Below are 16,620 nucleotides of genomic sequence, written 5' to 3'. Positions count from 1 at the left end.
AACAAACTCGGCTTCCATAGTGGATGCAGCTATAACAGACTGCTTCGCACTCTTCCATGATATTGCTCCTCCAGCTAATAGAAACAAATATCCAAATGTGGATTTTCTTGTATCCACACAACCAGCATAATCTGAATCTGAATATCCAACCACATCTAGATGATCAGATCTTCTATAAGTGAGCATATGATCTTTCGTTCCTTGTAAGTATCGTATTACTTTCTTTGCAGCCTTCCAGTGATCCATTCCAGGATTACTTTGATATCGACCCAGAATTTCAACAGCAAAACTGATGTCTGGTCTTGTACATGTTTGGGCATACATAAGACTCCCAACTATTGATGCATAAGGAATATCTTTCATTTGCTTTCATTCCAAGTCATTCTTTGGACATTGATTGAGACTAAACTCAACTCCTTTCTAAATTGGAATGGGACTTGATGAGAATTTTTCCATTCTAAATCTCTTTAATACTTTATTAATATAGGTTTTCTGGGACAATCCCAACAGTCTTTGTGATCTATCTCGAAATATTTCTATTCCAATCACATAGGATGCCTCACCCATATCTTTTATTTCAAAGTTATTAGAGAGATATTTCTTGGTATCATGCAACAAACCAAGATCATTAGTAGCCAGCAATATGTCATCAACATACAAAACTAACATGATAAACTTACTCCCACTGACCTTCAGATATATACACCGATCAACAGTGTTTTTCTTAAATCCAAAAGTGACAATCGTTTCATTAAACTTAAGATACCATTATCGGGAAGCTTTTTTAAGTCCGTATATTGACTTCTTAAGTTTACACACCATGTGTTCCTTTCCTTTAATAGAAAACCCCTCAGGTTGATTCATATAAACTTCTTCCTCCAAATTTCCATTTAGAAAAGCCAATTTCACATCCATTTGATGTAGCTCTAAGTCATAATAAGCTACCAAGGCCATTATAATTTTGAGTGAATCTTTTCTAGAGAAAGGTGAAAACGTCTCTTTAAAATCAATGTCATCCTTTTGAGTGAAACCTTTGGCAACAAGTCTGGCTTTATGACGTTCGATGTTGCTAGTTGAGTCGTGTTTGGTCTTAAAGACCCATTTACACCCAACTCTTTTGCAACCTTCGGTTAATTCAACAAGGTCCCAAACTTTATTTTGTTCCATAGATTTTAACTCATCTTTCATAGCATTTATCCATTTATCAGAACTATTGCTTTCAATGGCTTGTGAAAAATGAAACTGGATCATCATCAATTCCCAAGTCAGTTTCTGACTCATGTAGATATACCAAATAATCATCAGAAATAGCAGATCTCCTTTGTCTTTGAGATCTTCTTGATGCTACTTCTTGTGGTTCATCTACTACAGGTTCATCAATTATGGCTTCATTAATAGGAATATTAATTTGTTGTTCTTGTTAATTACTTTGTTGTACAATATCTACAGGAACAACAAATTTAAAAGAAGTACAGGGTAGAAGAATCTGTACTCTAACTTCTTTAATTTCCATATTACGTGGTTCTTCACTCCCACTAACTTCGCCATTCTCAATGAATCTAGCGTTTTCAGTTTCAACTATTCTCGTACTATGATTAGGACAGTAAAATCTATACCCCTTTGATTTTTCTAGATAACCAATGAAGAAACCACTGATTGTTCTTGAATCCAGTTTCTTTTCTTGTGGATTATAAGCTCTAACTTCTACCGAGCAACCTTAAACATGCAGGTGCCTCAAACTAGGTTTCCTACCAGTCCATAGTTCAAAAAGTGTCTTTGGGACTGCTTTACTAAGAACCCTATTTAGCAAGTAAACGGCAGTCCCTAAAGCATACATCCATAACAAAGGAGGTAAAGATGAATTACTTAACATACTCCTAACCATATCCATTAATGTACGATAACGCCTTTCTGCCACACCATTTTGTTGTGGTGTGCCAGGCATTGTGTATTGAGCACATATGCCACGCTTTTCGAGGATTTAGCAAATGGACCTGGGTGATGTCCACTTTCATCATCTCTTCCATAATATTCACCACCTCTATCAGCCTGATTATTTTTACCTTTCTATCTAGTTGTCTTTCAACCTCAGTAATAAATACCTCTAAGGCATTAATCATTTGAGATTTTTTATGCAACAAATAGATATATCCATAACGTGAAAATTCATTAATAAAAGTGATAAAATATTTTTCTTCATTGAAAGATGTGATATAAAAAGGATCACATTTATCGGTGTGTATAATTTCAAGAAGCTGTGTTCTTCTTGTGACTCCTTTCTTTGTGTGTTTTGTTTGTTTTTCTTTAATACAATCAACACAAATATTAAGGTTAGTAAAATCTAAATCTGGAAGAATTTCATTCTTAATTAATCTATCCAGCCTTTCTTTAGATATGTGACCTAAACGTTTATGCCACAAGTAAACAGATTGTTCATTCACGAAACTTCATTTGGTTCCAACATTATAATGCAGAGTTAGGAGTGTTTCGGCAAACAGATTATCAAGATTCAATTTGTATAAATTATCACAAAGAGTACCAGTACCGATGAGATAATTATTCTTAAACAAACTAAAACATCCATTACCAAAATTAAAGGAATATCCAGTCTTATCCAACTTAGACAATGAAACCAAATTTCTTGAAAGAGAAGGAACATAAATAGTTTCTACTAAATCTAAGTGACGTCCAGTATCGAGAATAAGACGATAAGTCCTGACACCTTCAACTGGAGCCTTCACTCTATTCCCCATGTAAATAAATCCTTCATTCTTGTTTATGGTTTGGATTGTAAGGAATCCCTGCATAGTATTAGAAATATGAATAGTACAACCAGAGTCAATCCACCAAGCATTATAAAGAACTTCAGTTAAATTTAATTTGATACATGTAAAAGCACAAGGCTTACCTTTCTTCTCAAACCATGCCTTACGTTTCAGGTAATCTTTCTGAAAGTGTCCAGATTTTCCATAGAAATGACACTTTCCATTCTTGCTCCCTTTCTTATGTACTTGAGATGAGGACTGATTAACATTAAGTTGTTTCTATTGTCCCTTACTATGCTTCTTTCCTTTCTTTTCAGCTCCTTGATGATTTACATAATTAATGGAGTGGGTTTCTTGATTCTCTAGCCTCGTTCCTCTTGAACCAACATACCATGCAATTCATGCACGTTCCATTTGTCTTTCATGGTATTGTAGTTCATTTGGAAAGGACCATACTCAGACGATAATGAGTTGATAATGAACTGCACAAGGAAATTCTGTTCCACTTCCATTCCCAATGACTTAAGTCTTGCTGCTAAATTTGTTATTTCAATGACATGCTCATGCATAGTACGTGAACCATCAAACTTCATGGTGGTTAAAGTACCCATTAGTGTCCCAGCAAGAGACCTATCAGCAGTTTGGGAAGACTCTTCCACAAGTTTCAGAAGTTCTTTTGCACTTTCAGCTTTGGGAAGAGTAGTCTTAATATTGCCCATAATAGTCATTCGCATGAACATTAGGCCTAATCTGTTAGACCGATCCCAGTGCTTATAATAGGACTTTTCTTCATCACTGCTAGCTTCAGTAATAGCTGTTGGTTTTTCAAAGTAAAGTGCAGCATCAAGATCTAAAACTCCAAGATGGAATTTGATTTGTTCGCACCAATCTAAAAAGTTAAGTCCATTAAAAGTCGTAACAGAGGCAGAGTGTGAATGAAGGGAAAATGCTGAAGATAGAATATGCTCATTTGTTAATGCTTTGAGTTATCGGATTAAACACATTATTGAATTCAAAAATAATTTACTTAAATGTATATTGATGTTCTCCTTTGGGCGAAACATCAAAATACAACTTTAAACATAATGATGCTTAAAATATATTTAACACAAAACGATAATATTTAATGCATCAATTAATAATATTTATCATCTTTGGATAAATAAATAAAACTAACGATACATCAAAATTATCTCTTTAATATTTATTGGTCATATGAATAAACAATCAACCTTTGGGTGATCCACAAATGTCTTATGACCAAAAATTTAATTTACCCATAATTATTAGATCAATTATAAGCATCAAGATTAATGGGTAATTAATTTAAAATTTAACCTTTATTTTGAAATTAATTTCATAAAGATTCGACCACTTTGGTGATTAACGAATCTTACATATATGATTTCAAGTTATATTAAGAAACAATAAATTTTATTATTGCATACTACAACGTTCTAACAACAACGAGTTGTTTCTTTAATATTTAAAATAACAAAGATTAAAATCATATTATTTTAAATAGAATTAATTATAATAATATCAATATTTCAAATTTCGTTATTCAATAATTGTGAAATTTCTATCAAACATAATTAAAATTCACAAGATCTAGAGAAACATTAATTTTAATGGAAAATCACTTGTTCCGAAAACCATGCTCTGAAACCACATGTAAGCATAAAATGGATTATATAAACTTAAACAATCTTATACATAAACAATTCTATCCATAATCCTTTGTATTATTCAGGAACATTGAATTTAATGATTTTCACACACACATAATAACAGTAATTCAATTAAGAATTACTTACCTAAATTCTCCATGGTTTTAGCGGAAGTAAAAACGTAATAGCAGAAGCACTGAATTGTTTCTCTCTATTTACCTTACTTTCAGAATAATTGTGATGGAGCTTATTTGTCCTTTGGCAGAGAGAGGACCCCTTTTATAATGGGAATAGTCAGTTATGTTTTCACGTTCCATCAACGTGATCGGTGGATACAATCATCATCCTACTAGGAGTCAGTAATTGTGGATACAATCCTACTAGGAGTCAGTAATTATCCTACTAGGTAACTTTCCATATAGATTAAGGATTTAATTTATTCAATTATTATTAAATCAATAAATAAATTAATTATGTGGGCCATAAAAATTTATATATTTTGGATGAGAGACATGCTCAAGATAAAATTTTGTCACTAACTCTTATGGAATACAACTTTAAAAGAAAGGCTTTTAAAATTATGGGAGTAAGGGAGAAAGGGGATGCAATATTTAGCTCCAACAATAAAATTAATTTTGATTCATAGGTATACAAGCAGCGTGACAAGAATAACCAAGGAAGTCAAAAGTATTTCAACTGTGTTTGTACTGATTATGAATGGAACAGGTATAATCTAATGTATTATGATCATGACAATCCATCTCTAAAAGTTGTGCAGGAATCCAAATTCAATATCTTCTATTTTGATCTTGTAGACAAAGCTAGAGCTCCAAGTTATTTCATAGAGAAGAATGAATATAGTGCTAATACTCACATCAAAAAGTTTCATGCTTGCCCTCTTTATAAGGATATAGCTTTTCGAATTTTTAATAGAGAATGCGAGTACTCTCATAAAATAGGGTTCAAGTCCATATTTGGCCGAGTTCTATCGTGAATAACTTCTTTTCTATTAAGGTAGAGATAAAATTTACATACACACTAGATATGTTAATGTGATATATACGTGTGTTGCAGGTATATTAAAATAATATATCATACAAATATATATTCTCTAAGTCCTACTTTATGAGAAGAGGTTCAGAATATGGGGTAAAAATATGTTTTGGAAAAAATCAGAGAAGATTCTTCGAGCTTTTAAAAAGAAAATTTGCATATTTGAAAATTATAATATTTAAGAATTCTTAAAAGTTTCTTTTTTTTTTTTAGAAATAACTGACTAATAATCTAAATCAAATCACTTCTTTGAAAATTTCAACAGAAATTTAACAAATATTAGTTAAAATTTGTATAACTATAAATTATTCCATTAAATATAAAAAAATAATTTCTAATTATAACAAGGTTATACTGTCCATTTGAAAAGGATTGATCATTTTCTTTTGACATTTAAAGAATACAAAAATTAAAAGACACTTGGTACATTTGACATATTTTTGTATTTTATGATAATTATTTTTTATTTTTTAAAATTTTGTATCAAGTCAAAATAGATCAAACAAATTAAAATGGAGAGATTAGATTTTTTGAAATCGACCAATAAGAAAAATGGAGAAAGCGTATTTTTTGAAATGGACAAAAAAGAAATAATTAAACTAGGGGTGTGCATCGATCGGGTCGATTCATTCCGATTTATGTAGAGTGTGCATCAGTTGGGTCGGTTCAGTTCGATTTTATGAATTATCGATTTGATTTATTAATTTTTAATTTTTAAATTTGCTAAATCAATAAGATACTTTTTATCGATTTTTGATTTATCAATTTTTAATTCTTAACGGTTCAATTTTTATGTAATCGATAAGAAAATTCTCCTAAAACAAATATCAATTTGATACAATAATTTTCTATGTTGTGTAATTGTAGAAACTAACTTGAAATCAACAAGAATGCTCACAAAATAAAATCTCCCATCACATGAGAAAAAATTAGCAATCAATTAAATAAGACAAGTTAGCATCTATACACAAGAAAAACATAAAATTGCAAAAAGAAAGAACTAAATCATTATTAACCAAAGTTGATGATAGAGACAAGAGTAGTTATATGGCTCATCAAGCAAGCAATCAAATAGCAACAGGACATCGATAAACTTACTAAGCAAAGTCAAATAAGTATAGGGATCAACAGTGTGGCAACTTATAATAAAGAGAAATTACGTGCAGACACAAATAACTAATAAGTAAAAGTACTAATTTATTATTTTCTTATTAGGTTATTGATTTACCTAACAATCCAACATGAAAAAATCAAAACCAAATCATTAATTTAATAAAAAAGTTATAAAGCCATTAAAAATCATTAAGCTAATAATAATAAACTAATAATATTTTTATTGAATTATTTATTGATTGATTTGATTTTTTCACACTGTAGACTTAAACCATTGCATTTTGAATCCTAATATGTGCTTTACACCCTTTTCTATATTTTCAATGATTTACACCCCAATCTCTTTATTTCCTACAAAATAATAAAATCACTTTTATCATAATTTTTTATGAGGATAAAATAGTAATAACAATAACTCTGGTAAAAAAATAATTGAATTCTCCACTGTTTAGAAATAAAAATAATAGATCGGTGAGTGTAATTTGTCTTGAGTGATGCCATCAAACTACGATTTTCTATATAATTATAATTGAATAAGTAGTCTCGGGATTTTAGAGTCGGAGAATAAGTCTTATTTGACAGAGGTAAACACGATATTCATTAAGAAGTTTATCACTTTAGCAATGGACAGGAAAAAGAGAGAGAAAAAGAAATTGCTTGTCTTGTTATCATCTGTTTGTTTTTCGCCAGATGATTTAGTAAATGATAGACATTCCTATTGTTGTTGAAGACTTAGTAACGTTTTTGGCCATTAGAGCTGAAGTAGATGAAGTTTTAACTCCACAACACATGGAAGAGATCTATAGTCAATTTTTTGAGTCGAATTCAATTGCCAATAATGTTGCAGTAATGCTTTGCTAAGGTGTTGAGGGTGGTGGTGGAAGTAGTACAAATGAATGGGCAATAAAAGTTGTTAAAGAATAAAATAAGAAAACTATCGAGGAATTCAAGTTCAGTAGAGATGCAAAAGAAGCATATAGGTGCATAAAGGAACTAGGAATGTCATTTTTTCCACCATAAAGTAGTTAAGAAATCATTAAGAAGAAAAATGAGAGAGACTATGGGGTTTTTTTTAAAGAATGTTTTAGTATGGGACTTATAACTATGTACCAAATTATTAAAGATTTTGCCAAAATTTATAGAATCGCTTGATGATTTAGCTCTAGATGTAACATATACTGAAGAATAATGTTAAATTTATGTTGAAAGAGTTGAGGTTGAAGAATGATTAGATTCCACTAGTAGTTTAAACAGATTTGGACATTTCATGAAAAATAATTTTTGCTGAATGATTTCAAGGAACATTCTATTATTTTAGTTTAAGGATAGAGAATTAATTTAGTTCATCCAGGCTAATATCTTATCATTATTATTATTATTATTATTATTTTATTCTCATGAAAGAATTATAAAAAGGATGATTTTATTATTTTGTAATAAAATAAAGAGATAAAAGTGTAAATTATTTTAGAAAATGAAATAAGGAGAAAGTTATAAAAGAGAGAACACATTAAGGTGCAAAATGCAAAGAACTCCAAAACATCGATATAGAATTCAACAACTCAACATTTACCAATAGGTCCTACAAAAGTGAAACCTGAGAAAATATAAGTGGAAGATGACAAAAAATATTTTTAAATTAAAAATGGTGATAACTTTGACTAGTTAAGGTCAAAACTTCACTTAAATTCTAATTAAGTTAATTGGAGTGTAAAGTATAATTTAAAAAAACTTATTAATTATTTAAGAAGTCCTCCAATTTCAAATTTTAGAATTTCCCCCAATTTCTTATCTTTTCAATCTTTCTTTCTCTCTCCAAATTTCTTTCTCCCCGTTTTCTTCTTCTTATTTTTTCTTTCTCTCTCTAGATTTTCATCTTCCTCCATCTTCTCTTCTTTTTTTTCTTTCTCTTTTTATTTCATTTTTCTTCTTTTTTTAATCTTCAAGGACTATTTTTTAGAAAAATATTGAGAACTTTGAAAAGAATTTTTATGATTTCTTTTAAAAATAAATGAAGAGATAATTTAGAAAATCAGCAACTACCATAGTTGCTACAATAGTTACGGTAATTGTTGCGGCAACTATCAAAGTTGTTATAGCAACTATCAATTTTGACTGTTGTTGCAACAACTTTGACTATTGTTGCAACAACTTCGACTGTTGCTGCAGCAACTTTGATATTTACTTAATTTCTGAAAAAAGATGTGATTAGAGAAGGAGCCCACAAAAAATTGATATTTATGATACAAAGAGAGGTGGTAGTGCTAGTGGTGACGTCGAAGGAGAAGATGACATTTGTTGTAATGTTGATTGTGATGGAGATGGAGGAAAAAGAAGAAAAATAGATGATAATTGTATAGAGGGAGGAAATGATGGTGGATCTGGAAGAGGTGGCAATAATAGTGATGGTGATAGTGGAAGAAGAGGAGGTGCCGGCCACAGCCAAAAAGGGTGTGGAGGGGGAGTAGTGGTGATGGTGTAGGATCTTTGTGTAAATAATAAAACTTGAGTATTTTAAAATTAATGTCATTAACACTAATTTTAAAATTTTCACCTGACTCAATATTTAAAACTTATATCATATTGTAAATAAGTTATTTCTTTTGTGGATGTTCACATACTACATATACTTCACATACAACACATACTATTGTAGCATGTAAAGAAGTTATTTCTTTTGTGGATGTATTTTCACATACTACACATACTATTGCCTATTAAATTCATTGCGTACTACATTGTAAAAATACACCAAAAAAGAAAATAAAGTCATTTTCTTATATCTATAGGTATCCGTCTCCCTCCTTTTGTTTTAGTTTATTATAGTGTATTTATTTACAATACGTTATTATCACGAGATCCCTTATAAAGTATGTATATATTATGTAATTATTTGTTTTCATATTCTAAATACACAAAAAAAAATATAAATTGCTAAAGGAAATCAAGTTTTGATAATAATTTATTATCAATATATGATTCTATTTAAATTTATTTAAGATGGTTATTTTATTTTGAAAATATCATTGTATCTAACTTATTAATCTTTTTATGATAGTTTCACTATGTCAAATTTATCGAAACTTGAGTTTCTGACACTAGACATTACCGAAAAGAATTATTTATTATGGGTCCTTGATGTTGATATTCACCTTGATACTAGAGGTCTTCGGGATACTATTAAAAAAGAAAATAACGCATCTAGGCAAGATAATGAAAAAACTATGATTTTTCTTCGTCGTCACCTCCATAAAGGACTAAAAATTAAATATTTAACTGTGAAAGATCCACTCAAATTATGGACCAACTTGAAGGATCGATATCACTACCTAATATTGACGGTATTACCGAAAGCTAAATATGACTGGATACACTTTCCGTTTCAAGATTTTAAACTCATAGTTGAGTATAATTCTGTTATTCATAAAGTAAGTTCAATATTAATATTATGTGGAGAAACCATCACTAATGAGGACTTACTAGAGAAAACTTTTTCCACTTTTGATGCTTCTAATGTATTGTTATAATAGCAATATCGTGAAAAGGGATTTAAGAAATATTCTGAATTGATTATATGTCTACTTGTGGCAGAGCATAATAATACTTTATTAATGAAAAGCTCGTCCCACTGGATCTGCTTCATTTCCTGAAGCGAAAGTAGTAGCAGCGCATGATCAGCCTGAAATAAGGCAAAATTATTATTGCAGCGTGGTCAAGGCCATGGTCATGGACGTGGGCGAGGACATGGTAGAGGACGAAATAATTATCGTCATAATAGTGAAAATAAATAGGAGAATAATAAAGGTTCTCAAAATAATCCTTTAAAGGGTAAAGTTAATATTTGTCACCGATGTGGTATGAAAGGTCATTAGGCACGTGCTTGTCGTATGCCTGATCATTTTGTCTAACTTTATCAAGCTTTCCTTAAAAGAAAAGAAAAAGATGTGGAAGCACACTTGACTTTTCGAGGTGATGATGATGAAGTAGCTCCATCAAATACATATAATGATATTGAGGCAAACCTTGCTTCAAAGATGATGACTTTAAAGGACTCTTAGATATTACCCATTTGAGAGTTAAAGATTTCTATGAGGATATTGATTGAAAAATTGGTCACCTTATTGGAGAATAAATAATAAAAAAACTATTTTCTTTTGTTTGCAATTATGTTTTTTGTTTTATTCAAGTACTCTGTATTTCTAATTTCTATATTTCTAATGCAATTTCCTATGTTAGTTTTTTAAATTTCTTATAGTGTGCTTTTTTTGAAGAATATGAAAATTTTTCAATCATCAATTGAATCCAAAATCAGTTACGATGATATATGTCTAATAGATAGTGCTACCACACATACTATTTTAAAAGATAAGAAATATTTCTCTTATTTAGTAATGAAATGAGGCAATGTTAATACTATATCTGGTAGTACAAGATTAACTGAAGGCTCCAAAAAAGCTAACTTATTACTTTTCGGAGAAACAAATTTGATAATTAATGAAGCATCATATTTTAGTAAGTCTCAAAGAAATTTATTAAGTTTTAAAGACATTCGCCAAAATGGATATCATAACGAAACTACAAATGATAGAAAGATTGAATATCTTTATATTATTACAATAATGTCAGGTAATAAATATGTACTTGAAAAATTACCCCCTCATTCTTCCAGCTTATACTACAAAAGTGTTAGCATTGTTGAAACACATGCCATAGTAAATCATAAGTTTACTAATTCAAATATTTATTATTTGGCTTGACCGGTTGGACTATCTCGATTCTAATATAATGCATAAAATAATTGAGAATTCATATGGATACTCATTTGAGAACCAGAAGATTCTTTAATTTAAAGAATTCTCTGTTGCTGCATGTTCTCAAGGCAAATAAATTACTAGACCATCAATAATTAAAGTGGGAATCGAATCCTCTGCATTTTTAGAATGTATACAGGATAATATATGTGGGCCCACTCACCCTCCATGTGGACCATTTAAGTATTATATGGTTTTAATAAATGTATCTACAAGATGATCACATATGTGTTTATTATCAACTTGTAATTTGGCATTTGCAAGATTACTTTCTTAAATAATAAAGTTAAGAGCACAATTTCAAGACTATACAATAAAGACAATTCGTCTTCATAATGTTGGTGAATATACATCCCAGGATTTTAATGATTATTGTATATCAACTGAAATAACAATTGAATATCCGGTTACCCACGTTCATACTCAAAATGGTATAGCAGAATCATTGATTAAACGCATTCAATTAATTGCTAAACCAATGCTTATAAGAACAAAACTTTCCATTTTGATATGGGGGTCATGCTATTTTGCATGCAACAGCTTTTTCACGGATAAGGCTCACAAGTTATCATAAAGTCTCCCCATTACAATTGATTTTTGGTCAAAAGCCAAATATTTTCCATCTAAGAGTTTTTGGATGCGCGGTATATGTTCTAATTGCTCCACCACAACGCACAAAAATGGGTCCTCAAAGAAGGTTGGGGATATATGTTGGGTATGAATCTCCTTCTATTATAAAATATTTGGAATCTATGACTGGAGATTTATTTACGACAAAATTTGCTGATTGCCATTTTGATGAAATAATATATCCAATATTAGGGGGAGAAAATTAGTAGTTGAAAAAGAAAATAGACTAGAATACATCATCATTATCTACTTAGATCCTCACACAAATAAATGTGAACTAGAATTTCAAAAGCTAATTCATTTGCAAAACATTGCAAATCAACTGTCAATATATTCACTGACCTATCAAGAGTTACAAAATCTCATATTCCAGCTGCTAATGCTCCCATTCGAGTTGATATCCCGGTAGGACAATTGACTAATACAAATTAGTCTAAACCATACTTAAAACGTAGTAGACCAGTCGATTCCAAAGATAAAAATCCTCGACAAAAAAGGAGCAAATGATCAAAATAATCGTAATATAGAGGAAGCTACTCAAGAAGAGCAGCAAGACATAACGATTGATAAAACCTCAGAAGAGGTTCAAGTACCTAAAAATAAAGAGATCTTAGTCAATTATGTCTCATCAAGAAAAATATGGAATCGAAATGATATAATTGTCGACAATATTTTTGCTCATAATGTTGCTAATAAAATAATGCAACAAGATGAGGAACTTGAGAAAAAATCTATCGAAGAATGTAAACAGAGAAACAGAGAAATGATTGGCCAAAATGGAAAGAAGCAATCAAAATTGAATTGGCTTTGCTTGAAAAACGCAAAGTTTTTGGGCCTATAGTCCAAACACCTGAAGATATAAAGTTAGTGGGGTACAAATGGGTTTTTGTGCGAAAACAAAATAAAATAAAGTCATAAGATATAAAACACGACTTGTGGCACGAAAATTTTCGCAGAGACTTAGCATTGATTATATGAAGATATATTCTCTAGTGGTGGATGAAATCACCTTCAGGTATCTTATTAATTCGTAATTCATGAAAAACCTGATATGCATCTGATGGACGTCGTCACTGCCTACTTATATGGCTCATTAGACAGTGATATTTATAGGAAAATTCCTGAAGGATTCAAAATGCCTAATGTGCATAAAAATTCTCAAGAAAATTATTCAATCAAGCTTTAGCAACCCTTATACAGATTAAAATAATCAGGACGCATGTGGTATAATTGCCTTAGCGAATACCTATTAAAAAGGTATAAAAATGACCTAATCTATCCTTGTGTCTTTATTAAAAGGTCTGGATCTGAATTTGTAATAAAGTTGTATATGTTGATGACTTGAATATCATTGGAACTCCTGAAGAGCTTCCAAAGATAGTGGAATGTTTGAAAAGGGAATTTGAAATAAAACACCTCGAAAAGATAAAATTTTGTCTTGGTCTACAAATTAAATATTTTACGAATGGAATCTTTATCCATCAATCCACATATACTGAAAATATTTTAAAGAGATTTTACATGGATAAAGCACATTTATTAAGTACCCGGATGATTGTGAGATCACTTGATATTAGTGAAGATCCATTTCGACCTCATGAAAATGATTAAGGACTTGGTGCTGAAATACCATATCTTAGTGCATATTGGGGCATTAATATATCTTGCTAGTAATTCACGACCAGATATATCTTTTGGTGCCAATTTATTAACAAGATTTAGTTCTTCCCCAACACGAATATATTGGAATGACATTAATCATATATTTAAATATCTTCGAGGAACTATTGATATGAGACTATTTTACTCAAATGAGTACGATTCACAATTAATTAGTTATACAGATGCAGGATATTTGTCTGACCCACATAAAGGTCGATCTTAGCTAGGTTATTTTTTTTACATGCAGAGGTACAACTATATCATAGCGTTCAACAAAACAAATCATGATTGCTACATCTTTAAATCATGCGGAGATAATAGTCATTCATGAAGCAAGTCAAGAATGCGTCTGGTTGAGGTCAAGATCTCAAGTGCTCAACACATTCAGGAAACATGTGGCTTAGTTTGGAGCCAAAACCCCAATTTAGCTTAGGGCTTGATTTTAGTCCAAAGTATGCTTAGTTTTCACCCCTTCTTTGATGGTTATGATTCCTTATTCATGTGTGAACATTGAGTTGATCTCGAAAATGGGTTTTTCGTATGTGAGATCCACTTGGAGTTTTGGTGTCATTTTTGGACCCGAAGCACAATAGTACAATATGAGAATCATTAGACTCATATTTATGAGTAGATTATGGGTTTGATAGTGTGATGGCATTTTGAGGATTGTAAAGTGAAGACGAGCATATGGAGCATGAAGTGAGGTTTTATGGTTTGGCCTTGAGGTAGGCTTCTGTCTACTTTTCTTCATAGATGATGTCTGATATATGTTGTGTGTGAATATGGATGTTAGGCTTGATTATGAATGGGATAACTTGGCCTTGATATATTGATATTTGAGGATTAGATGAGGATTTTGGACCTGTAAAATGGTATATTTATAACCCTTTTGTATCCTATTGCCTTTCCTCTTTAGTTTAGATTAGTTATAGCATGGATATGATATAATTCTATATTCGGAATATAATTTTAGATTTTGAAGCATGATTTGTATAGTTAGCCTTATTGAGCTAGTGTGGTAGTCTTGAAATTGTAAGTTGGGTAGAGTTGACTTGAGCACCCTTATTTCTAGTCAAAGTTGTCATCTTAGGCTTGAATATGGCTTACTTTACATCTAGAGTATGAACTAGATAACTTATCCAAGTTTGGGGCATAGTATGCCTTATTATGGAAATTGTGGATTAGAAGTAAGATCATTCGGCCCATTAGGCCTAAGCTTGTGTTAAGTCTTGTGGACTTAGTGCAGATGTTAGACATAGATGAGGCTAGTAAACCTTGGAATAAGGTTACTTTGTAACTTGGTAACTTGTATTGATGTTTCTGGATTGTGGCTTTTGAGTTATGGTTATAATGCTACTTGTGGAAGTGATATTGGGCATTTAGAGATGATATTCCTCCTAGATATATTATGTGGCCTATAGATAAGCTATATTCTCTTAGAATTGGTGATTAACCTATAGAGATGCTTTTTTTTCTCTTAGACTTGATATTTGGTCTATAGAAATGCTATTTCCTCTTAGACTTGATGATTGGCCTATAGAGATGCTATTTTCTTTTAGACTTGATGATTAACCTATAGAGTTGCTATTTTCTTTAGTCATGATTGTTAGACCTATAGAGAAAAAATGTTCCTCTTGGATATGTAAATTGACCTAGATAAGTGATATTCCTCGTTGTCATGATGTATGACCTATTGATATATGATATCTTATAGACAATTACATGTCTATTTATATTATGCCTTCTAAATGTGAGATGCCTCTTGTGTGGGAGATGATAACATACTGATTGATATTATGCCTCTTATATGTGAGATTTCTCCTATATGTGAGATGATTAGAAGTATGCTATGACTTATAACTATGATTATTGATAGGAGCCTCAGATATGTGTATGGGCCTAAGGCCATGATTATAATGTTGTGATTATTCTGGATAAACTAATCGGCCAAGGGCCATGTTATGATATTGATTCAATAGCCGAAAAGTGTTTATCATTATAAATGATGTAATTAAAGTCTATGAATACATATATGTTTTGTAATACCCCGGGAAATTTTCTATTGAAATTTTGTGCGTAAACGTGTTGGATTTTATCTTCTAGAATGAATTATAAATTTTTCGTGCAAAATGTCTTAGATTATGACCCACCATTGCGTAGAGTATCGAATAAGCTTTCCAATTATATGTGGATCATCCAAAACGGACACCCGAGCGGTGAGTTATGAACATTCCGATCGAATCATGAATAGTAGTGAACAGTAAAACGTGCAAGAAAAAGTACTGAGGCCTGGCGTATTTTTGCTCTAACTTTAAATGATCAGAACTCCTTATACATAATGATCTGGGTGATCTACTATATATCAACAAAAATTTCTGCGATTCCTCTTTCCAATGAAATTAGTTTCATCCAATTTGTCTATCGGAGCAAAAAGTTATGATCGATCTACTTCGGCCTATCAAAAGTGAAATTTTGGGTCAACTTCAAACGATCATAACTCCTTGTACACAATGATTTGGGTGAGATACTATATATCAACGTAAAGATATGAGAGTCCTCTTTCTAATGAAATTAGTTTCATCCAATTTGAATATCGAAGTAAAACATTATGGTTGATCTACTTCAGACTATCAAAACAGTCCACCAAAGGATAGATTCGAGAATTTTTTTGATTTTTAGGGGCGTTTTGGTCATCCCCCCTCACCCAAAATCTATCCAAACCCTATATTAAAGCCTATTAGAAGCATTATATGTTATATTTCATCAAACTCCCTCAAAAAGAAAACCCTAAGCTCCTACATCCAACTTCAAGAACCTCCAAAGTTCACCATTAATTCTGCAAATTTATTCAAGATTCTAAGTTCCTAGTTCAAGAACTCCAAGAACCATCATTCAAAGGCATGATTAACATCTCAA

General features: G+C 31.1%; 1 protein-coding gene across 1 annotated transcript; it reads right to left on the bottom strand.

Moving 5' to 3' along the window:
• Positions 1–3,127: 3,127 nt before the first annotated feature.
• LOC124898510 lies at positions 3,128–4,595 on the bottom strand. Its single transcript, XM_047412150.1, has 2 exons — positions 4,583–4,595; positions 3,128–3,654 (listed from the first exon to the last, which is right to left on the bottom strand). The coding sequence occupies exons 1-2, from the start codon at positions 4,593–4,595 to the stop codon at positions 3,128–3,130; spliced, it is 540 nt and encodes a 179-aa protein (XP_047268106.1).
• Positions 4,596–16,620: the final 12,025 nt, after the last annotated feature.

Source organism: Capsicum annuum, chromosome 5 (genome assembly GCF_002878395.1).
Source record: "Capsicum annuum cultivar UCD-10X-F1 chromosome 5, UCD10Xv1.1, whole genome shotgun sequence".
Taxonomy (NCBI): domain Eukaryota; kingdom Viridiplantae; phylum Streptophyta; class Magnoliopsida; order Solanales; family Solanaceae; genus Capsicum; species Capsicum annuum.
This window is presented reverse-complemented; position numbering and strand designations above follow the sequence as displayed.